General features: G+C 37.3%; 1 protein-coding gene across 4 annotated transcripts in view; it reads right to left on the reverse strand.

Moving 5' to 3' along the window:
• Positions 1 to 867: 867 nt before the first annotated feature.
• The window catches only part of FOLH1 (folate hydrolase 1), a 48172-nt gene continuing 23719 nt past the window's right edge, over positions 868 to 25320 (reverse strand). For 2 of the 4 annotated variants that reach the window (XM_059708184.1, XM_059708186.1), the window contains 13 exons: positions 23802 to 23895; positions 21574 to 21672; positions 21208 to 21293; positions 19419 to 19538; positions 17113 to 17195; positions 15622 to 15685; positions 13463 to 13530; positions 12201 to 12292; positions 10853 to 10943; positions 8620 to 8884; positions 8273 to 8354; positions 4507 to 4599; positions 868 to 2278 (listed from right to left, as the gene is read on the reverse strand). In XM_059708184.1, coding sequence (XP_059564167.1) covers positions 2089 to 2278; positions 4507 to 4599; positions 8273 to 8354; positions 8620 to 8884; positions 10853 to 10943; positions 12201 to 12292; positions 13463 to 13530; positions 15622 to 15685; positions 17113 to 17195; positions 19419 to 19538; positions 21208 to 21293; positions 21574 to 21672; positions 23802 to 23895 — 1427 coding nt within the window. In that variant the 3' untranslated portion in view covers positions 868 to 2088. The remainder of the gene's footprint in view (positions 2279 to 4506; positions 4600 to 8272; positions 8355 to 8619; positions 8885 to 10852; positions 10944 to 12200; positions 12293 to 13462; positions 13531 to 15621; positions 15686 to 17112; positions 17196 to 19418; positions 19539 to 21207; positions 21294 to 21573; positions 21673 to 23801; positions 23896 to 25320) is intronic. The other 2 variants (XR_009454382.1, XM_059708185.1) reach the window with 2 other exon arrangements.

Here is a 25320-nt window from a genome sequence, read left to right on the forward strand (position 1 = left end):
TTCAGCATGTAATTACTATTGAAAATATTAATGAGATATTTTACTTTCTTTATTTTTAGTTGTTGACACAATTCAAGCATTTTCCCTTTACAAAACAGCTCAATGCACACTACTCACATTTCAAGTGTGCAATATCTGCATGTGACTACCCAACTACACAAAGCAAATTTAAACAACCCACCCGTCCATATGGGGGACACCTTGTTTTGAAATCCTTAGCTGGCAGAACAATTTCAAGTAGTCCTAGGGAAGATTTCTCCAGCATCGGGCCCTGCTGTGGACATGGCTTCACCAGCAGGCCCTTCCTGTCGTAAAGCTGCTGCTACAGTGCTTGCCTGGTACTTGCAGTTCCCAGTGGCCAGCAAAACCAGCAGCAGGATCATCTTCTTCCAATGCTGCCCTTGGCTGGTTTTGTTGTCAAGTGTCTCTGAAAGACACTTCTCTGTTAACAGCTCCCACCGTGGTCTAGTCAGGTTTCTGGGGGGTTCTAGGGTAGATTTACAGCAAGTTCTGCTAGTGCAGCTCCATAGTACTTCTCTAATAATTGGGAGGACCAGGGTGGGGCAAGACTTCATTGGCTGCTCCATCTCAGACCTAGGGATAGTGACCACTCCTTGTATCTGCTATTCTCTTGCCTTGGAGCTCTCTTTCCCTTTCACTAGACAGTACCTCGTTGCTGCAGTGTTGTTATGATCAATCATTCTTTAGGGTCACTTTCCCTATTGATGTTTCTGTGTCTTGCCTGAACCTTGGCTCATCAATGTAATATTCATGCAAGTATATGCTCTGTGTCAGTAAAATTTAGTGAACTACAGCCACATTAATGCATTCGCCAGCCTCCCAAGGTTAGTGAAAAAACTCAAGTCCTAGACTAATGCACGTGGTATAATTTTATTTATTAAAAAAGCTCAAAAAATACACAAAGCCAAAATCACATACATGATCTAGCCATGCGTGGTAAAATTATAAATAATGGGAAACAGCAACAAAATTCAAGAAAGTGGGTATCTCTGCCAGGAGAGGAAGGCACACCAGGCAGCAGCACATGGTGGGGACCAAGGGTATTGGTAATGTTCCTTTTGTTCGTATAGTTATTCAGTTGATAGGGTTACAAATGTTATTTTCTTTATTATTTTTCACCACACATGTTGTCTATCCTCTCAACCTTGGCAACCAGGCAGGGCTTACGGCCTCTGACCTGGAGCAGCCCTATGAATTTTCCCGTGTGCTCTTACACAAACATGTTTCTCCCTTCCTCTCTTTCGCTCTTTCTTTCTCTCTTTCTTTTTCTTTCTTTCCCGAGGATATTTTTCCATTGACTTTTAGAGAGAGTGGAAGGTAGTGAGGGAGAAGAAAGTGAGAGGGAAAGAAAGAGAGAGAGATTGATCTGAGAATGGCTCATCAATTGGTTGCTTCCTGCACACACCTGGGCCAGGGCCTGGGATAGAACCTGCAACCCAGGTATGAGCCTTTGAGTGTGAATCAAACCCGAGACCCTTCATTGCTCAGGCCAAAGCTCTAACCATTGAGCTTACTGGCCAGGGCCAAACTGATGCTATCTTTGTGTGCAATGCCAGGAGTAGGTTTGAAAGTGCTGAATTAGACTTGATTCCCTGATAATTCCACATAAGTCTTGACATATTAGGCTGTTCTCCTTCGTTTTAACACAGTGGTTCTCAACCTTGGCTCCACATTAGAATCACCTGGGAATCTTTTTAAAATCCTGATTTCTGGGCCTCATCCTCTGGAAATTCTGTTTCTTTGTTACTAATGTTGTGGCCTCACCCCATAACAAAGAAACAGAATTTCCGGAGGATGAGGCCCAGAAATCAGGATTTTGAAAAGATTCCCAGGTGATTTTAATGTGCAGCCAAGGTTGAGAACCACTGTTTTAACACATACTTCTACTCCAGGATAACCTATTGTAATTAGAGAATAAAAATCATCTATCTCTCTGTTTTGATCCATAGGGAGAAGAAAACAAATACAAAGATACACACAACTTTAATTTTTAGTTTGTCAATACACCCATGAGGCTTCTTTCTGAGTGACAGATACTAATTCAATATGGGTTCTCCACAGCAGGCCTTAGGCTACTTCCCTCAGAGTCCCGGCTGCAGCCTGCACCGTGAAGGCTGCGACAGAAATCTGTCTCTTCACTTCTCCCCAGGCCTTGGAAGGATCCACTTTGCTTTCGATATCGAACAGAGCATCATAAATCCCTGGGAATGACTCTCCTGCATACTTATTGTGGCTGCTTGGTGCAAAGATGACATGCCTGTTGATAAAAAATGGTTTACCATCTGTTAGTTGCCCAGTGACATATTCACGGGAAAACAGGAGCACGCTACAATTCCTGGATCGCATAATTCTAATTTTATGATTTCAGTAAGCCACGTCTCAGCTTCCAAGTTCAACCACCTCCAAAGACTAGTCTTTGGAATGACTGTGCATTAATTAGCTAATTTAACTTTAGGAAGACAAAGTGGTTCTGAGCAACAAAAATAACAACGATAGCAAAAACAGCTTGTCACCTACTATGGGCCACACCTGAAAGAATTTACCTAATAATTTTACAATGCTTAAAAATAAACTCGAGAAAAGATAATATTAGCACTTCAAAGAAGGGGAAATTGAGGCCCGGGAGACTAGGTGATCAGTCTCAAGGCACGTGGTAAAAAAGTGCTGACTTTTTACCATTCCATTCTATCCTCTGAAGTGCAGCAAAACTATTATTAAAGTCCTATTTGTGACCAACCAACTTACTATTTTGTTTTCCTTCTCTTTAAAATGAAGCCATGCAAACATGTTAGACATTCCTCAGCTTAAAGCATGAGGAATCTTTAAAAACAGTTCTGTAATCTTCAACCAGATCTAGGCAAGAGGAGAGATGTTTTGTTGAGAGTTATGTTAGTTTCTATAGTAGCCCTGGCCGGGAAGAACAAGTTCCAAGATAAAATGTAAAGAGCCGCCGGCATGGCTCAGTGGTTGAGAGTCGACTATGAAACTGGAGGTCAAAGTTTAATTCCAGATCAGGGCATATGCCCAGGTTTCGGGCTGGATCCTCACTGATGGGCATGCAAGTGGCAGCCAATCAATGATTCTCTACCATCATTGATGTTTCTCTCTCTCTCTCTCTCTCTTTCTCTCTCTCTCTCTCTCTCTCCATCCCCCTTCCTCTCTGAAATCAAATTTTTTAAGTAAAGAAGAAAAGTGGCACAATCATTCCACTCTATCCCCTGAAATGTAGCAAAACTCTGATTATCAAAGTCCTATTTGTTAGCAGCCAAGTTACTATTTTGCTTTTCCTCTTCTTTAAAAAAGAAGCCAGGCAAACATGTTAGAATGCCTAGCTAAAAGCATTAGAATCATTAAAAACAGTTCTGCCTTGTCCCGCCAGCATATCTCAGTGGTTGGGCATCGACCTATGAACCAGGAGGTCATGGTTCAATTCCTGTTCAGGGCACATGCCCAGGGTGCAGGCTTGATCCGATCCCCAGTGTGGGGCGTGTAGGAAGCAGCCAATCAATGATTTTCTCTCGTTAGTGATGTTTCTAGCTTTCTCTCCCTCTCCTTTCTTCTCTGAAATCAATAAAAAAACATACAAAAAAAACCAGTTCTGCCTCCTGCATAATCATCCCACCAGGGAACCAGTCACCCTGTTTGGATAATGCCCTTACTGCCAATTCCAATACTTTGATAATCCCTACAGAAAGATTGGGCCATTTATAATTGTCAATAATTCATTCTGCAATACTTAGTAAGACCAACCTGGGGGCAGAAATAATTACATCTCTCAAAATTAGAAAGAAAAAACAAACATGATGTCAATATTAGAATAAATATTTGAGTAAATTATTGTTATATATTGTATATATTTATACAATAAGAGTAAATTATTGTTTTTATACAATAATTATTGTTTTTATAACAATTATTGTTTTTTATAACAATAATATTATTATATATTGTATATATTTAATTATAAATACAGGGATGAGCATAAGTATCTTTACAGTTGTGAGTACATGAAATGTGTTTATTATTATATTATTATTTATGATTGTATTATTACTTTGCATTACAACTATAACTGCTTTTGCCCAACCCTGTATATATTCATTATGTCTTATGTATATACATAAACACAAATATATTTAAAATGAGAGAAGGGCTAAAATTATACACATCAAGATATAAACACAATTTTATGTATGACTGATGGAAAAGGGGAGATTTTTATTTTCTCCTTGGGACTTTCTGGGTCTCCTAAGTTTCTTATAATGAACATATATTCTTTTACTGATATAATCAGAAACAAGACACTAAAAAGAAACATACATACTGATCATTTATATCATATGAAGAAGAAACAGTATAGTCATCATATGCTGCATATAGTATTTTAACCTTTTCTATTTGCTTGCAAAAAATCAATTATGATAATTTTTTTACAGTGCAAAAAATAGAAATGGAATTTTAATGTGTCATTTTTTCCCCCCTTACCTATAGAATGGCCTGTCTGGTAGCCCTAAAGGATCAATAAATGCTCGTTCCAGAAACATCAGTTGATCATTCATAATTCTCAATAACATTAGGCTAAAAAGGAAATGAATACAGTTATAACATCATGAAAATGAGTGCATTACCTAGCAAACAAAAAATGTAGAACAAAACTGAAAATGCTAATATATTTTAAATTCCTATACTTTCCCAGTAAGAACAATAATGTAGTTACATTTTTAAAAGTTTATAAAATACTATTTCGGTGAGACTTATAAAACCACAGAAACAGTTATGTGTACCAATGGAAAAAATGACAGTAACTTTTAATTATGTTGAAATAATTAATTGATTAACCCGGGTATTCAAACACAGGCAGACTTCTTGTTGTTGTTGTTGTTAACTCTCCACTGGGGATATTTTCCCATTGATTTAATAGAGAGAGTGGAGCGGGAGAGACAGAGGAAACGAAACATCAATGTGAGAGAGACACATGCATCCTGACCAAGGCTGGGGATCGAGACTGCAACCGAGATATGGGCCCTTGACCGAACTTGAACCCAGGATCCTTCAGTCCATGGGCCGATGTTCTATTCACTGAGCTAAACTGGCTAGGGCATAGGCAAGACTTTTTTCATCTTGTTATCTTATTAATCTACTCATGGATGTAATTTCAATACACACACACCTCTCTCTCTCTCTCTCTCTCTCTCTCTCTCTCTCTCTCTCTCTCTCTCTCTCTCATCTTGTGGTTACCACTGAAAACCATCGAATATTTCTTTTACAGAGAGATTCAATGTGAAGTAACCCGGAACAGCAGAGTTCTGTGAACGGGACCTTTCACTCCTGAAGCAGCTGGCCTCCCAAGGAGATGGGAGAATGACAGGTCTTCAAGCTGAGTACTATGTGAGCATGAAGGTACCAAGGAGTCAACACTGTATCCTTTGATGGGTCGAGAAATTGATTCAAGAAAAGCAGGATTAAAGGAGTGTCTCCTCAGATTTTAGTTTTAGTTGAAAAACTCAACATCCAGTTTAATTTATTTTAGCCAGCATTTGCTATTATGACCTGCACTGCACTGCTCTCACTGTTCAGACTTTATAAATATAACATAGAGACACAAACTGTACCTAAAGTATCATTTAGAGCAAATAAAACAAATAGAAATACTCAAGGAAGTCCTTGAAAGCCATATCCGAGCCATAGGTGGTTTGCCAGAGGAAGAAAATATCATTATTTTAAGACTAGAAAATCAGCTCATAGAATATATGGTGTTTGGATCTCTTTAAAATTTATTTTTCATTGTTGATTTTTTTGGCACATAAATATTTGGAAAATATTACAAAGTATAATGAATAAAATCTCCATAATAGTCCAGGGTAACACAATTATTACACAAATTGGTTGACTTGTTCAATAAAAATGTAATCAACTAGCTCTGGCCAGTTTTTCTCAGTGGTTAGACCTTCAGCCTGAAGACTGAAGGGTCGTGGGTTCAATTCCTGTCAAGATGCTCCTGACCAATAGAAGTGTCTCTCTCACATGATGTTTCTCCCCTCTCTCTGCCTCTCCCCCTCCCTTCCACTCTCTATGAAAAAAAAAAAAAATCCATGGGAAAAAAATATCCTTAGGCGAGGATTAACAACAGCAACAAAAAAGTTAAAAAAATGTAATCAACTAATTTACAATTTTATATACTTTTTGTTTACTTCACATTTTGTTATAAATATCTTATATTTATTTTATAATTATCGATTTTAATGTTTATAAAAAGTTTAAATTGGTGGGTATCTAGTTCAAGTAATTCCTTTCCTCTTAAGTATTAAAATTAATTTTAATTATTCAGGATTATAATCCATATTTTTCTTTGAGAAGCCTTTTTTTTTTTCAAACTTGAAACTCCTTAAGAAAAAGATTCAAGAAACAGAAATACTACAGCAAAGTGTAACAACTATGTGATGGTTCTTAAAAACTTCAGCAATATGTATATTTTTCAGAAGGTTAAAACAATTTACAATGCTTCAGTGAACAGCCTGTAGCAATCGGTACAACCACGATTAAAATAGTTACTAATTTGATATGCACATAGTATAACATTATTTTCATTTGTGTTTTTGAATTATTTGAATATTTTTATATCTGTTTCTATACAGGTGGTACCCTCTCTTAGATTTGTTTATATTGTCCATTGCCAATATTTCCAATTTTGATATTTTGGATTTTCTTATCAGTTTTCAAAAAAATATTTTTATGTTTATATTACCCCTTTTCAAATCTGCCGAAAAAGGTTTCCCAAGCTTTTGGGGGGATGTGAGGGGTCTTAGTGAGGACAATGTGAGCTCTCCCCTGCCATCTTCTGGCAATAGTGAGAAGCTGGGCTATCCCTTGGGGACTTCGAAGAGGTTTCCCACTCTTTTACCTTTGTATTTGATAATTAAATTTTAAATAATTAACCACTGCTTTGTTCTCAAATCTGGTTGTATTGGCATTTCCCTGTGGCTTCTAAACTTGAAATTTCACTTCCAAAATTTTAAATTTTAGTACAGAGTTCTTCCACACCTGTTGCTTATGTTTGCATACAATGTGAAGTCTCTGAATTCACTTTAAAAATATATATTTTTTTATTGATTTTAGAGAAAGGGAGGAGAGAGAGATTGAAACATAAATGATGAGAATCATTGATTGGCTGCCTCCTGCCCCCTACTGGGGATCAAGCCTGCAAACTGGGCATGCTCCCTTGACCGGAATCAAACCCGGGATCCTTCAGTCCACAGGCCAACTCTCTTTCCACTGAGCCAAACCAGAGAGGGCTGAATTCACTTTTTTATCCGTTCCTAACAGAGCTTATACGACATTATTTTTAATACGTCTTTCTTTCCCCATTGACCTTTTTATGTATCTTTCATTACAAATACATCCTTGTATATCACTAGGTTATTTTTGGACCGTCTACTCTGATCTTTCTATGTATTGATTTTTAAGATTTTTTATTGCATTTCAGAGAGAAAAGAAGAAAAAGGGAGAGAAAGAGGGAAACATCAATCAGCTGCCTCCTGCTGCTGGAGATGGAGCACTAAACCGAGGCATGTGCCCTGACTGGGAATCAAACCAACAGCCTTTTGGTGCATGGGACTATGCTGAATCCACTGAACACACTGGCCATGGCTCTTTCAATGCATTCTTGCACCAATCCCCGAGGATTTGATATGTGTTTCATTGTAATACGTTTAATATAAAGATATATTCACCTTCAAATTTCTACCATTAAAAAAATTCCTTAATGCTTTCACATTATTTATTTCCCATCTTAAAAATATGTTCAAATTACATTTTATTTTTGTGACTTTATACAGAATTAATCCTAAAATAATGGCTTTACAATATTTGTTATTCCAGATAAATAGAATTTTCCCAGGTGGAAGTGGAAGAAAATAACTCTTTGCAGAGATAATGCCTTTAAGGAGAAGGAGAAAGAAAGTGTGTTCAGGATGAGGTATGATGGAGAGAAACTGAAAGCACAAGAGAGAAAGCTGGAGAAGGCTTTGGTCACACGGTGGAGGCCCTTCAGTGGTCAGCTGGGGATGTTGCACTAATGAGTTGGCAGTGAAGGAGGCACCAGCATTTCTCAGCAGCACCACTGCCACTCAGGATGTCAGAAGTGGGTCTTTCTTTGAGACACATGGCAGCCTATATGCTTAGAGTGAAGGGACAGAAGCAGCAAAAACTTGCAAAGGTATTTCAACACCAAACTTGTATATGTGGAACATACTTGTTTTTATCCAAGTCTTGCAGTCTCTCGCTGAACTTAGAAGCAATTTCTGTAAAGTTCTTCACTGCAGAAAAGAGTGAATCTGAAAGAGAAATTAGGACCTAATAGTATTGCTCTATAGCTGAAGCAAAGAGAAAAATAGTGTTCTTTTTATTTTACAAGGTATTAACATTTTATATATGTATTTCCAGATAAGCACAAGTGGGAAAAAATGCACTTATAGATGTAAAGAAAATATTTGATCATATAGAACAACAATAAATGAAAAATGGACCTCAGGTACATCATCATATTTTAGAGATTCACAGAAACATACAGAAAATGAATTCTAAAAACGTGTAGCATACCAAAGGACACACTGTATGTTTTCATTTCTTGCGGATGTTTCATTGAAATGTTGTAGATTTTGTCAGCATACTGTCTTAAAACTATGGCATAATCTCGACAGTCGAAAGGGAGCACGATGGAATTGGCTAGTTCAAATACCATCCCTCCTCGAACCTGGGCCACAGCATGGTGATACTTAAAAGTTGGATCATAAAACTTTTCCACCAATTCAAAGGTTTCATAAACACTGTGATACAGTGGATAGCTGCTGAATTTGTTTATTGCCTACAAAAAAAAAGCAAAGAACAAAATATATCTCTTGTAAGACAGTTTATCATAAAATACATATTTACTATTAATATTAACTAGGCTATTTTGGTCAGTAATAAATACAGCAAAGTATTTAAGTACTTCAATAAGCCACGTATTAACAGGTTAATATAATATGAAAATCTGTCCCAAGTTTTTACTACAGTAAACCCTCAATTTTATGGACTTTGACTTAACGGACTTTAGATTTAATGGACAAAATTTCCTGTCCCTATGTGATATGTGACAATCAACAACCTGTTCATTTTAAAACACTTTTAACCTAGATTTGCTTATAATTAAATTAACAGGTTAATTTTTTGTTATTAAGTCGCTGTTATTTTAACACATTTTAGAAAATGGGCCATTTGTTTTTTTTAAAAAAACCAGCCCTATAATAATTTTGCTGATGTAAAGAAATATTACATACCTACAACTATAGTCTACCTATTTAAATCCAAGTGTCACCACTCGTAAATAATGTTTGAGGAATGATTAGTACATGATCACACCGCATCCGACACATTAATTGGTTCTGTTGTCACTGAACTGATTTCTACAGCAGTTTTAAACTTGCTGGCCGATTTTTCACGTGCACTAAGCCACCCCCCAGCCTTGTGCATTTGTTTGTTCATGCTGAATGGTGAATGCACACGTTTATGAGAGCTATTCAGTATAAATTTAAAATTACACTGTCTCTCTCACATCAGTGTTTCTCTCTCTCTCCTCACCTCACTCCCTCCCACTCACTAAGAAAAAAAGAGAAGATACTGAAAATCTTCTTTTAAAAAATATCAGAGACAAACAAACTGGGATCAAATGGCCCAAAATCTCAATAGCAATCCTGAAGGCAGGAAAACAATGAAACCATGAATTCAAATTTCTGAGGGTGCAGAATCTTCAACCAAAAGTTGATGCCCAGTTAAACTATGGAAGAATTGTGTGTGGCATAAATAACATGGTCTTTAGCTTTCATAGTGCCTGAAGGATGTGCTCCAAAACAAGTAGAGAGTATACAAGTAAGAGGAGGAAACAAAATCCGGAGAACAGAAGATGCAATAGAGGAGATAAATGAAGGTACCCTCAGATTTCTCTTTGAAAGAAAATTTCACAGGCAGGAGCTGTGTCCCAGGCAGAGAGAACAACCAGAGAACCCAGAGGAACCAGAGAACAAATGTTGGGGGATAATGAAGTCTGCCACATCACTTGATGTGTTTGAATATTTGAAGAGTTTGTGATAAATTAGTTGTGGGTACATGGAAGAAAACAATAAAAGCCTTCTAATCCACCAATATAGTGTCACTATATACTGAGAAAATATGTTCAGGATTAAGTATTTTCTGGTTGAGAGTAGAGGCCATTTGAGAAAACTGAATGCCTATCAATCCCTAGTAAGATGTAAATGGATAATGCATAAAAGTGATTAGTTGGCCCTAGCTGGCTTGGCTCAGTGGATAGAGCATCGGCCTGTGGACTGAGGGGTCCCATGTTTGATTCTGGTCAAGGGCACGTGCCCTGGTAGCAGGCTCAATCCTCAGTGGGAGGAGTGCAGGTTGCAACCAATCAATGATTCTCTCTCATCATTGATATTTCTATCTCCCTCTCCTTTCAGGGGTCTCCTAAGACCATCGGAAAACACATATATAATTACATATTGTTTTTGTGATTAATCACTATGCTTTAATTATGTTCAATTTGTAACAATGAAAATACATCCTGCATATCAGATATTTACATTATGATTCATAACAGTAGCAAAATTACAGTTATGAAGTAGAAATGAAAATAATTTTATGGTTGGGGGTCACCACAACATGAGGAACTGTATTAAAGGAAGGTTGAGAACCACTTCTCTAGTGCTTCAGTCACTTTTCTTGATTCAGAATGATTTGTTTAGCTAAAATATATTCTAAATAATCCTGAATTACTTATGGATAGACTTACCAAATTTTTAGTATACCGTGCTCTGCCTGAAGCAATTCCGAGTCTTTGGAAGAACACCTCAAAATCATTACCAGATCCCAACTTGCTAATCCTTGTAGGGATAAAATTCAGGATTATTTGAGATTTCTTCATCAAGTACAGATTAAAGATTAATTAAACATCATTTTTATAGTAAAAGTTAAATATAATTTTTAAATGTATCACCTTAGACACGTAGAAAAATCTTTTAAGAGAAATATTAGTTTTGATCACAAAATATCTACTCCAAGAATATTTTGTAGGGTGACCATTGTTCTTTTGGGTTCCTGGATCCAATTCCAATGAGTGGGACAGGAGGAAGGGGATTATCCCCACATCAACAACAAGCAAGTTTTCAGGAAACCAATAGGGTGTCCTATCAGTCATCTCAATACTGACACTATATATCTGGAGATAGCATTAGGTTCTGTGGTAGGAAGTTAGACAGACATGAGCAGAGCAAGGTCAATGGGCTGGGTACAGAAGGTCACCAGGGCAAAAAAGCCCAGATGCCCAGCAACAGACAATCTTAGGATGGGATCTCATCCCCAGGGTGACCTAGCCTCCCTTAGCATAAGGCTGGTCTTGCAGTTGGAGCCTCCTGAGCTTTCTTCCCTAGAGATAACATCTAGGCCTCAGTTGTATTTCAGCTCCAGGCCCAGAAAGACAGCAAAACCAGAGAAGGGATGCCACCGCTGACCTCTGGGCCAGCTGTATTGAATAATGACCCCCTGTCCTGGCTTCGACCAATCAATCAGACCCTGACCCTGAAAGGACATACCTGGAAAGCTGCTGAATATTCTATTGAGATCTTCCCCCTGGGACCTCCCCTAAAATCTCTAACCTTAATATCCTTAGGACTGCCGGTCCTTTTTACTCAAATAAATAAATGTTTTGTATATCCTATTACAGTTTAAATTGATTTTGATTTACACAACCAGAACTGCAATAGTGTCTATATTTTTCTTAGAGTAACTAAAATATTTGTTAATTGTATGGTGTTCAGAAAATAAGATAATGTATAGAGCCACTAGGGAAAATATGAGGGGACTTACTCTCCACCATTAAATTCTTCTGTTTACCATGCATATATACTGTCTATTCAAAAGGAAAGCATCTCTTGATGACCTACAGATTTATCTTCAAACCCATACATAGTAATATTTTATTTGAGAACCTCAACATCACTCTTCCTTTATCAAATGTTAGAGAATTTTTAAAACAAATAAATTTTTTATTAATGATTGAAAAAAATACTGTTTTATTTCCAACACAATCCCATACTAAATTCGGTAGAAAGTTTTGTCTCTTTGCTTATTTGATGGTTTACCTGGGCATGCCAATGAGCTCTGGTGAAGGGCTTTTTTTATTCCAGCTCTCATAGAGAGATCTGCCTTCAAAGCCTTCATCAGGACTTTGGAGCTGCACAAGTTAGAGAGAGAGAGAGAGAGAGAGAATACCTATGAATCAGATGTTTTAAAATCTGAATGTCCATTAACCAGGAAATGAGTAGCTAAACTGTACTCAGCAAAACAAGAGAAGTACCCTGGCCAGGCTGCTCAGTTGGTTAGAGTGTCACCCCAACACCAAAAAGATTTTGGGAATTTGATTCGTGGTCAGGGCACATACCTAGGTTGCAGGTTCAATCCCCAGTCAGGATGTGAACAGGGGCAACCAATCCATGTTTCTCTCTTACATCAAGGTCTCTCTTCCTGCCTCCCCTTCTCTCTTCCTTTCTTTTTCTAAAATCAATGCTCTATCAACTTAGTCAAACTGGCTAACGCATTAAGCTTTTCTTGGTAACTACATTTCAATTAGTAATTTTATTAAATGGGCAAGTCTTTTTTTTTTCCCCTTTCCAATGCAAATTAGCAGTAATAAGAAAAATCTGCCACTCCAAAAACTCACTCACTTTGACTAACTTCAGGAATAATGGTTTTATGAGGCAGGAGAACACAACTGAAGAGTTGCCTGTTCTTTATGGATTCAGGCATCACCTGTCCACCAAGTTCAGTACCTGGAGCTGCTGTCAGTATAAGAGAACTTGAGCTGTCAGCCCAGCCCAGTAGGACTCCATGGAATGGAGCCCAGGTCAGGAAGTCAGGAAAGGGGTGCATGTTCTCACCTAGCCTCTTCCCCAGATTGCTTTGTCCCTGGCCGCCAGCACTTGGTGTGTATTTAATTATGTCCTTCCTCAATCAGAAACTTTGCCTTCCGGCATCCAGAGTTACTTGATATCATTCATTATATTAAGGAGTACAAACCAGTTTTAAAATTAAGGAATTAAACCCCAGAACCAAGTCTCAGTTCAGCTACTAGACAAGTTCTGTAACTTCAATGGCTAATGCTTTTTAAGCCCCAGCTTTCTCGTTTTCAAGTGGGAGTGTAGACCCGTTTCTTTGGGGTGATGAGGGGAGAAATGGGATAACGTGTGTAAACATTTTATTAGATGTGATGTCCTATGAAGTGGATATTTGCTATATGAGGAAAAAAGACAAGTTATAAAACAACACAGATGCTTAACAATGATATCTCAAGACAATAGCATTTGCAGAACTCAGATTTTCTCAAATTATATGTAATTATTTGTACCTCCTTTGTTAGGTTGTATACCAAGCTGTACATCAGTGGAGTGCAATCGACTCTCAGAGTGTAGTTTCCTGAAAGACCAGAAGTTTGATTATTTTTTATTTCATTTTTTTAATTTTATTTCTTTCATTCAAAGACCACTCTTAATTCCTTAGTCAAATAATCCTTTTAAAACCTGAGTCCAATCAAAACTCATCATCCTCAGTGCCAAAGATGAAGCCACCTCAGGTCACCTGCCCAAACCTTCACCTCCCATTCTGCCCACACAGACTCCTTCTCGGGACCTTTGTACACACTGTTCCCTTAGCCTGGAACAGTGTTCGGCATAAGAGCTGCATGACTTACTCTCCCACTTCACTTAGACCTCTGGCCTAATTTCATGTTTTCTTTGAACAAAAAAGGCAAGAGGCAGAAACATTTATCTGTCATATGATAACAAAAACCCGTATAAGGTAGGAAGAATGTAGTGGTTAGAAAGATAAAGTTGAAACAGACCAGTTTGCCTTGAGTCTCAGCCCCACCCTTTACAATCTGGGTGATCTTGGGAAAGTTACTTAATTCCTCTGAATCTCAGTCCCCTCTTCTGTACAAGAGGGATAACAATACTTACCTCACAGGGTTATTATGAGTATAAAACTTTTACATATAATGCACTTACGAAAACTACACCGTGGATTTGTGGGGGCTAAATTCTATATACGTTTGTGTCATTTGTTCTTGATCTTGGAAATGATGGGGAGACAATGCAGCATTTTATTTCATTATTATTTTTAAACTATTTTTTTTATTGATTTTTTTTTTTCTTAGCGAGAGAGAGGAAGGGAGAGAGAGAGAGAAACATCGATGAGAGAGGAACATCATTGATTAGCTGCCTCCTGCATGCCCCCACTGGGGATCAAGCCCACACCCCAGGCATGTGCCCTGACCGGGAATCAAACTGTGACTTCCTAGTTCATAGGTGGATGCTCAACCACTGAGCCACACCAGCCAGGCCAATGTAGCATTTTACAACAGAGAATGACATAATCAGTAAAATCCCATGATTTAAAAATCTGCATTAAAAAGGACAGACAGGATGATAAAAAAAAATTAAAAAAACATTAAAAATCAAATCTTAAAAAAGACTAGCAATAAAGAGAAGAGTATGCTACTTTGGAAAAATATATAGAGTTATGGAGTATTTATTCAGTGTGGCCAAGTGTCTCATTTTACTGTGTGTTTTTAAGTGAGGGTAATAATAATACAAGCTAACATTTTTGAAGATTCACTCTGTGCAGGACAAAGGTCTGGGAGTTTTGCAAATATAAACCACTTTTGCCCTCACAAGAGCCTTTAAGGTATGTGCTTTTAGTAACTCCATATACAGGTGAGAAAACTGAGACACAGAAAGTAACAATCTGACGTCACACAGCTAGGAAGTGATGATGACAGGAAGAAGGCCAGGCCGTTAGCCATGAACCTAAGACAAGGAGGAAAAAATAACTGAAATGCACTGTGTAAACTAAGTTAGGAGACAACGTAGCTCACACATGTGAACAAAGAAGAAAAAGTAAAGGCCAACATGCCTTCATCAAAAGGGGTTGAGGGCGGAGTGAAAAAGGTGAAGGGACTGAGAGGTACAAATTGGCAGTTACATAATAGTCATGGGAATGCAAAGTATAGCACAGGGAATGTAGTCAATAACACTGTACTAACTATATATGGTGCCAGATGGGCACTAGACTTATTGGGGGACCACTTGGTAAGTTATATAAAAGTCTAATCACAGTATGTTCAAACTAGCAATGAATATCAACTGTAATTGAAAAACATTTTTTAAATAAATAAACATCCATTATCTGAGAACAAGAACAAAATCATACCTTTTGTGCTACCTTATTCTAAAACCATTGAAATCTTTAGTTCCATGATATACTTATTCATTTAACAGGTATTTACTGAAGTCCTACTCTATACAAGGTAATATGCCTGATGAAGCAGAGTGCAGCTTTCCCAAATTAGCTCTCTGGGCTCAAAGCTGCTGAGTCAGGGGCAGGAGCCCGACAAAGCAACAGCAGATGCCCTAACCACATGCCAATCAATTTGCCTTCTTATTAGTGTATGAACTAAACTGCTCCTACTTCTGTGATCCCATCTTTTCCTAGGAGACCAATGATATTCACCTTCTATAGAAGAATCTGCATTAATATAGGCCACACCACGCTCCTGAAGGAGTCTGGAATTCTCCTATAATATGAAAGAAGGAAAAGCATAAACATACAGCCATACCTTCCCCCTTAAAAAATGCACGCCTCCATTAAATGTGTGCAGGTTTCTGAACTGAACTGGACTGGCCCAAATTATCCACAAATTTGACATATAAGATTATCAAAATCATTTGTTTGAAGGAATTTCAATAAAAAATATTGGTAAGAATAACAAGTTAAACATTTTTAAGGCTAAAATGTAAGCTAAGATTGTCCACGTTCTTAATCTGGAAAAAGGAAAGGAAGTTGATTTCTTAACCATAGTTTATCCCTCAAGAAATTCTCTTAGTAAATATGAACGACCTAAGAGATCATTTCAGTGGAAGTCTTCTCATGAACGTCTCATTATTTAAGTACAGAATCTTGCCTGATCCACAGGGAATGAGTTATTTCAAATATATCCCTTAAAAATATGTGAACATCAATGTCCTCTACCCTGAAATATGAAGTTCTCCTGTAGGATGCCACCACCTACTGGTCAACATTGACCATTGCAGTTTTAAAACAAAAGGAATTGTAGCAGTTTCTTTTAAGGTATCAAATGGATTCTGAATCTCTTAAATATGCAATTTCCTAAGCATCTTGAATATAAGAAAGAAAACAGAAAAACAATGCAACTCCACATGGTGAAAACAGTTTGAAAGAGACAAATGATAATCTTAACATAGTTAGGCTCTTCCTGATGCCAACATAAACTTTGTCTACAGAAATACTACTTTTATTTTTCCCCAAAAGAAAATTGAAGGTTACAGGGCTTCCCATAATTTATGAAGTATAATAGGAGCCCAATAAATATTGATTGCATGACTCGAAGTGAATGGAATCAGTGTCAACTTTGCATGTATTTATAGCTAATGGCTATTACACAAAGCCAACAATACATGCAGGTAAAAATTACTTTCGAAGGGGCCTCATAAGTATTATGTGGTGGGACTTTATGCCTCACTCTTAGCATGATTTAGTTCAGAGTAGGTCATTATGATATAGCGAAGATAATTAAGCATGATTTAATTCAGAGTAGGTCATTATGATATAGAGAAGATAGCTGTGAAAGATATATCTTACTACACAAGCTCAGGGGATATTTCAACGCGCTTAGCTCTAGGAGCTAATTTGGAAAAGGTAATAGAAACATGGTATCTTATTTTGCTGTTGGGTTTCTAGTGAATTTACTTAGTTCCTATCACACTCCCAGAAAATAAACTTATTTTGACAACAGATATTAACTGGCTCTGAAATGTTCAAATGGAACTTAGTTCTTTGGTGACACAGATATCTTTATTGTTGATTTTTGAACACAGATATATTGCTTCACTGGATTCACGTGTTACGTTCACATCCTTGAGAATTAAGTTCAAACTGTTGTCTCACTATGAAAATATATATTGTAGCAAACGATCAACTAACCTCTGCCCACTCAGTAGAACCAAGAAGACCAAATTCTTCTGCATCCCAGCTTGCAAACAAAATTGTTCTTCTAGGCCTCCAGCCTAAAATAGTATGTATATACGTATAAGTGCTGAAAAAATGCAAACTTTATCCAAGACATTGCCAAGCCCAACAGGAACAACAACAAACAAAACCATGGATTGTTTAGGTTTGTAAACATTGGCCGAGCATAGGAAACCACCCGTGACCCGCAGCTGCCTAGAGCAGAAGAAGAGAGTGCTCGATATGGTCTATGTTTAGAGAGCAGATACAACAGAGAAAATCCTTGACAGCTCTTCCTGTTTGTTGTTCTGGCATCATGTGATTGTTCAGTGTCAGCTGGTTGTATGATTTCACTCAACTGTGCCAGGATTCCTCAACAGAAGCTCAGTTAACAATGCTAATGTCTGTGGCTACTGAAACCTACATAAAATTCAACAGGAAGATAGTATAACTTGGACACCGTGGTCAGCAAACTGCGGTTCACGAGACACATGCAGCTCTTTGACCCCTTGAGTGTGGCTCTTCCTAAGTCTTAGGACTACCCTAATTAAGTTAATAACAATGTACCTACCTATACAGTTTAAGTTTAAAAAATTTGGCTCTTAAAAGAAATTTCAGTCGTTGTACTGTTGATATTTGGCTCTGCTGACTAATGAGTTTGCCGACCACTGGCTTGGAGTAACACTGGTGTGAAAGAAAGATCTTATGTCAAACCCTGGTTCTTTCACTAACTAGCAGTATGACCAAGGGAAAGCCATTCAAACTTACTAAACCTCTGGTTCTTCATTGGTATGCCAGGAACAACAAGGTAAAGATACTACTTGGTTGTTGGAAGGATTAAATGGTTAGTATTTATAAATATAGCACTTACTAAGTGATCCAAAAAAGGTAAGTTTCCATTATTTTAGTAACTATTTCATTTGTGCTTATTCAGAAGACGTATCCCTATATGAGTTGAGTTCAGTGTTTCATTTTTGTCATGTTGCTTAATAGCATCATTCAAATTTCACTTAATATTATTCTTCATCTTTGCATTCTTTGGCACGCTCTAGAATGATCCCAGTGATGTTTTGTGCTTAACACAGGAAGTCTTACAGAATCATGAAAGTTTTTGTAATAATATTAAACACTATCGAATTCATAAACTATGCAAATTCAGGTCTCCATCATTTTGTTTTCTAAAAATATAACATAGCTGTGTGGGGGAAAAAAGCACCTTCACACTTTATTTTAAAGAGAGACATCATGGTTTTGTGGACTGGAAGCCAGAAATTTGAGTTTAAGCCCTGGTTCTCTGTCTTTGCCACACACTAGCTATAGAACCTTAAGTGAGTTCCCTGGTTCTGTAAACCTTGGTTATCTACATTGTAAAGGGAGAATAGAAGTAAGTAGGTTAACTTCTCCCTGGCGTCTACGAGTTCCAAATAGATAACACATGTGAAAGCACCATTTCTCTGATATGCAAATTTAACATGTTTTTTATGGTTGTTTTCTTGTTGTTTAAAAAAAAAAAATAGGGATCACATTTACAGCCCCAAGACACCTTGTTCACAGGGTCAGTAAACAGAGTGGACTTCCTGCTTTCATTGTATAATCATTATTTTAAAAAGCAACAATTTAAACTAAACTTTATTTGGATCTTATATGAAGCTTTAAAATGACTGAAGTAATGGTGCTAAGAATATAAACCTAAATTCTGGAGAACAGTCCAAAGCTTGGGGCTTACGAATATGCAGATATTGAATTTTTGACAGTATCTCATTAGTCGAGAAGACCAGTATTTTTCTGAAAAGCTTTGATCTCCTCAGTTGCTTAGTACACTAAGGTGACCTGAGGTGTGAGGCTGGAAGAGCCCAGGAACTTCTGCTCACAGTTCCCAGGCCAGGAAGCTTTGGCTTATGACCTAATTCTGGTGTGTACTCTTCTGTGAGGAAAACCATCTCCATCTTCTTAGTTGCTAAGAGCAACCACTTATGGTGTAATCCCTTTATTTCAGATTACAGTTTAATATATAAATATCAATAAAGTAAATATTACTATATAAATGCAAGCATGAATAAGCAATATAACTAATTAACCAACATAAGTAATACAGCCCAGTTCATTGAAAGCTATTCTGTGCTACTACTAAGTACTCTATGCTACTCAGATGACACAGTCTGCATGTATCCTGTCAGTTCACCCTTCATACAAACCTATGAGGTGACATTTTTACACTCACTCAATAGAGAACTGAACTGAGACTCAAAGAAGTAGGTATTTTTACTCTTCACTTACGTTACCTTCTTTTTTCAGAATTCCAAAACTCCTCACAATTTCGTGAACAACAGCTGCTCCACTCTGAGGGTCAATGCCACCAAACACCCATGAGTCACGGTGACCTCCAAGAATGACATATCTGTCTAAAAAGCATCATTGCAAAATTACTTGTCATTCCAAGTCAGTAACAAAGCACACTGCAAGTGATTCCAGAGCATCTGATCACAGAGCATCAAGACTCAAAGGAAGTGCTGGCAGGGTAGCTCAGTTGGTTAGAGCATCGTCCTGATAGGCCAAGGTTTCCGGTTCGATCCCCAGTCAGGGCACATACAACAATAAACCAATGAATGTGTAAATCAGTAGAACATTAAATTAATGTTTCTCTCTCTCTCTTTCTCTCTCTCATCAATAAATTAAATTTTAAAGAAAGACTCAGAGGAAGATAGCAAGGTTCCTAAACACGTGTGTAAACACATAATGTATTTTTTTCTGATTTTGATGTATGAAGAAAATATGAGTGATAAGCAAATGTATAGTATTATAGCAATTACAAGTATATATGTAATGATAATTAAGTATAACGTTATCCTATTCACATCTTTACATAATTCTCTATTACTCCTCTCTTACCTACTTAGCACTATTTCCAGATTCAGAGAACACAGTGGCCACATACCAAGTCCTCCACTTCCTACTCCTACTTATTTTTAAGATTCGGGTCAAAGATTTTCCCCCTTTATGAACCATTCCTAGTTTCCATGGGAAGAGGGAATTGCTTCCCTACCCAGCCCTCTGGCAATCTTTTCATATCTGAAAAAGCATTTACCACACTTAAATGTATGGCCCCCCTCCCAGCCATTAGCTCCTTGTTCCCAGGTGATGTCTTTTTTTTTTTTTTATCCCACCATCCCCAATGCTTAGCATAGAGCTGGCAAAAAAAAATAAGTACTCAGTAAAATTCAACAAATAGCCAATTATATATTGTTTAGTTTTCATTGGAGCATATCAACGTTCTTGATCATTGAAGGAAAGCACTGGCTGCTTGTAAGAAAGATATACAATTTAATTAGATCTGTTTTGGTAAAAAATATATAACCCAATAATTTTTAAGGAACTGGAACATAATGAAGTAAGACTCTTTATAAGATATATTAATCCCCAGATTATCTGAAATCCTTGGGAAATCATGTGTCTATATATTTCATCAACTTCAATGTAAAAAAATTATTAATTCAAAGTTACTTTAATTTTCTGAGTGCTATCTCTTTTTAAAGACTTTATAATTCATTCATAGGGAGGAAAGGAGAGGGAGAGACAGAGAAGCATTAATGTGAGTGTGAAACATCCATCAGCTGCCTCCTGCACGCCCTCTACTGGGGATTCAACCCAAAACACAGGAATGTGTTCTGACCAGAAATCAAACCAACTGAGCCACATGGGCCAGGGCTCTAGAGCTATCTTTTATATAGAAATTTATAGTTATCATGAAGATATTTACGCATGCAAAACTGTGTGGTAAACAAATCCAAAAAACACCTAAAATCCATCTCTCCGTGTGCTTCCTCCCTTGATCCTCTAAGCAAAGCGTGCACACTTTATCAACCTAGCCCCACCAATTCACTTCTCTCTCTCTCTTTTTTAACAACATATATCACAGCACAAAATTAGCTCATATTTATGTGTTTTATATTTCTATGAGTTCCATTGGGACAAAGAGTTGCTTTGCTTTGCTCACCTGATAGACCCAAAGCTTGGAGCAGTACGTACCTGGCAAAGAAAAGTTACTCATTTGCTACGTGCTGATTAACTTACCTGGTTCCACTGCTCCTCTGAGAGTTCCAATCACATTGTAAATTCTTGTCACTTTATTGTTGGAATGGATGTGCATCTTGACTTTTCTAATGCAAATATAAAGAACACATTAAAAAATTACTGGTTGACAGATTACCACCCACAATTTTTAAATCTTACATTATTGTTTATAAGATTTCTAAAGGCACACAGGCAAAAATTACATTGGCCACCTGTCCGACTATAATGATGTAAGTGTAGTCTCTCCAACCTGTGATTTTGTTTCCTGCTGATACTAGATAGGTTTTACTTTTCTTAGTCACCCTCTACAATTGCGTATTTTTTAATTGGAACAAAAGAGAGTTAAAATAAAAGGAGGCTCTTAACTGTGTAGAGAAATTTCCAGTAAAGCCAGGTCCAACATTGTAGGGCACTTTGAGACTTCCTTTCCAACTGCTGTCTGGAGGTGCCGTTCCACCCATTTTTCTGTTGAACACAAAAAAGTATTAATAGCTGAAGGTAATTTTGAAGTTGCAAGTTAAAATGTCAATAAACTTGCTTTCTTGAGTGTCCATAATAGTTTCTATGAGTCAGCAAGAGTGCAAAGTGCTTTGCAGATAATATGCCATTTAACTCTTTACTTCAGGCCTGGCCAGTATGGCTTAGTTGGTTGGTCATCTTCCTGTGCACTGAAGGGTTATTGGTTCGATTCCCAGTCAAGGTACATGCCTGGGTTTGGGCTCGATCCCTGTAGGGGGATAAGGAGTATGCAGGAGGCAGCCAATGGATGTTTGACTATCATATCCATGTTTCTCTCTCTCTTTAAAAAATCTTTTAAAAAAAATAAATCCTTACTACAACTTTTATGAAGTCAGTGCTATCATCTCCACTTCACAGATGAGGAGCCTGAGGCTTAGATTAGGTAACACAGCAAAGTCATACAATACAATTTTACATACAAACCATCAAATAACATGAGTAGTCATTTTTACATTGGCAAAAAAGCATAATCAATAGTCAAAACAGAAAAGAATTAAGTATTCAAAAGATGTTATATTAGGCAGGTGAAGAATATATACACATGCTTGGTTATACATAAATATTTCTACAGTGATATATTCTATACTAATAACATTGAATACCTTTGGGGTAGAAATGGGTAAAAGGGAAACTTTTTACTGTATACCCCTTTGAATTTTGAACTGTATCAATGTATTTCCTTTTACATAATTTCAATTATACTATACATTGTTTGAAATCCATTTTTTTCTCTTAATAATATAGCATATGCATGTTTCCACATCAGTAAGTATTCCTGTACAATGTGCATTTTAATGGCTTCCGGTACTATCATAGCCTGTGAGGTATTTGACCACTTGTCAATTATTGGAGATTTGTGTAGTTTATAGTTTTCCACTATCAGAAGTTATGCTAAAATCGCTTTCATTTTATTCACTTTTATCTTTTAAATACCATGAATATGTAGACTTTATAAACATATTTAGACAAAAGCATAATCTATGTTGCCCTAAAAATCTGTACCCAACCCTGAATCCTTATCCATGTGGTAAAGCTAAGGTAAAAGGATAAAAAGACCAGAGTGCTGTTATTGAATGTGCCCTTAAATTGGAGAGATCCCTCCAACTCTCTGATGTCAGCCTCCTCACCTGTAAAAACTGAGGGCACAGCACTAGGCTTTATAGGGTTTTCTTATAGTCTCTAAAATAAAATGATCAAGAATGTCTTGAACTCAAAGACAACTGGCCAGACAACTGACTAACTGGCCAGACACTGTGGTAGCAATTCTACTTTCAGAAGTCAGTGTTCTCTCCGGTCCTAAAGGACAAGGAAGAAGAGGGACATGCAGAAAGGAGAAAGCAGGGGGAGAAAGGAAAAAGAGTCCCCATGCCAGGTTAAGCAATAACACATTTGGAGGCATTTCAATAATGAAAGCATAGAGGGAAGAGGAATAGAAAGAAAAACAAAATGGAAAATGTTATCAGTGAGGTCCTCAAGAAGTAGACAGTAAGAGGATTAGATGAGTAGGAGATTTATTAGTGGAGAGACCCCTGAGGAAAACAGCAAGGGATGTAGGGAAGACTGAGAAAGCCATTGGACTCCTATGCAGGTCTGATACGGGGTAAAAAGAAAGAGAAGAAGAAAAGAGTGCTGGGTGGTAGCATCGAGTTAAGCCAGGATATTGGGGCGTCCTCGGCCAAAATTTCCCATCAGAAGAGTCCGGAGCTTTCCATAATGGGCCTGGTTTAGCATCCCTGAGGCACTCAGGCACTGACTGGGAGCAGCTGTGGGAAGCGTGGCCCTGACCCAAACAGGGTGATGCATTTCAAGGCACAGTGGCTGGAGCAATTGATCAGTTATGCTCCCTGCATTTGGAGACCCCAAAGGCTCATTTTCATGGCTGTCACAGAGGACATACTGATATGTAAAGTACATTCCAGAACAGAACCATTGCTCTATAAAATGGTGATACAATTAAGTGTTTCACCCACCTCGGAGAATTTCAACATCAAATAATGGAGATAAAAGTGTAAAAGTTGAAGACTTTAAAGAGAATAAAGAGAAGTACGCCATCTGATTGTTTCTTACAAACTTACTCCAGGAGCTTCTGTGCATCAAAGTATCCAATCGGATGAACAGGAATACTTGGAAGGCCCACAGCCTCTGGGATTTCACGTCGATAAGCATATTCTGAAAGAATAAAAAGTCAGTCCTTTTCAAAATATTTTCTGTAAGTCATGTTAAACATATTTTCATATTACATTTACTGGGATTGTTGAAATAAAAAGACAGGCAATTTCAAATGTTAGCCAGAATGGGGGTGGGGGAAACTCTCATACAGTGCTTGTGAGGGTGTAAAATTGTGCAGTCACACTGGATAACTCTTTTGAAAAGCAATGTTAAACAGGAATGTGCACTATGGCATAGGATTTCTGTTTCTCAGTCAAAAAGATGAAAACATACCGTATCTCCACAAAAAGACTCATGCAAAACTGCTCATAAAAGCCCCATTTATCTTAGCCAAATACTAGACACAGTCCAGGTGTCAGTCAACAGGAGAATGAATAAATAATCTGTAATATAGTCCCACAATACAATGCTACTCAGCTGTTAAAAGAAATTACTGCCCTGGCCATTTGCTCAGTGGTTAGAGCGCCAGCCTGACCATCAAAGGGTTTCGGGTTCAATTCCTTATCAAGGGCATGAACTTGGGTTGTGGGTTCCACCCCAGTCCCTGTCAAGGTGCATGCAGGAGGCAGCTAATTGATTTGTCTCTCTCACATAGATGTTGCTCTTTCTCTCTCTCCACTTGCCTCACTTCAACTCTCTCTAAAACTCAATGGAAAAAAATAGCCTTGGGTGATGACTAACAACAACAACAAAAAAGGAACAAATTACTAATATAACATGGATAAATCTCAAATCATTATACTGAGTAAAAGAAGCAAGGCATAAAAGACTACATACTGTTTTATTCATTTTATATTAAGCCCCAAACCAAGCAAACTAACCAATGGTGACATCAGAAAGTGGCTGCTTCTGAGGGTACTATAAAAACAACCAGAACTTTCTGAGCTCATGGAAGTGTTCTTTATTTTATATTGAGTAACATAGATGTATGCAATTTTTATAATTTATTGAACCGAACTCTAAAGGTCTGTGAATTTTAGTGCTTGTAAACTCAACTTCAAAATAGAAACATACATTCTGTCATTTCTTTAGATTAAAAAAATAAATAAAAGCAATTTTTTTCTCCAAAATTTTAAATTATCCACTGAGAACTTCACATGATGGCAAAATCTTTTTCTTTTTATGAGTAAAATGACAATATGTCACGTGACATTTGTTTTAAAATTCTTACAATAAATAAATAAATGGAGATGAACAGATGAAACAAGATTAACAATTGTTGATAATTATCTCTTATCATGTATTATATGTTATATGTTATGTATAATATATATGTTTGAACTGTTCCATAATAAATAATAAAATTTTTAAAGAATAGAGCAGGCATTGGCCAAGTAGCTCAGTTGGTTGGAGCTTTGTTCCGATATGCCAAGGTTATGGGTTTGATCCCCAGTCAGGGCACATACAAGAAATCAATCAATGAAT

Source organism: Myotis daubentonii, chromosome 9 (assembly GCF_963259705.1).
Source record: "Myotis daubentonii chromosome 9, mMyoDau2.1, whole genome shotgun sequence".
NCBI lineage: Eukaryota > Metazoa > Chordata > Mammalia > Chiroptera > Vespertilionidae > Myotis > Myotis daubentonii.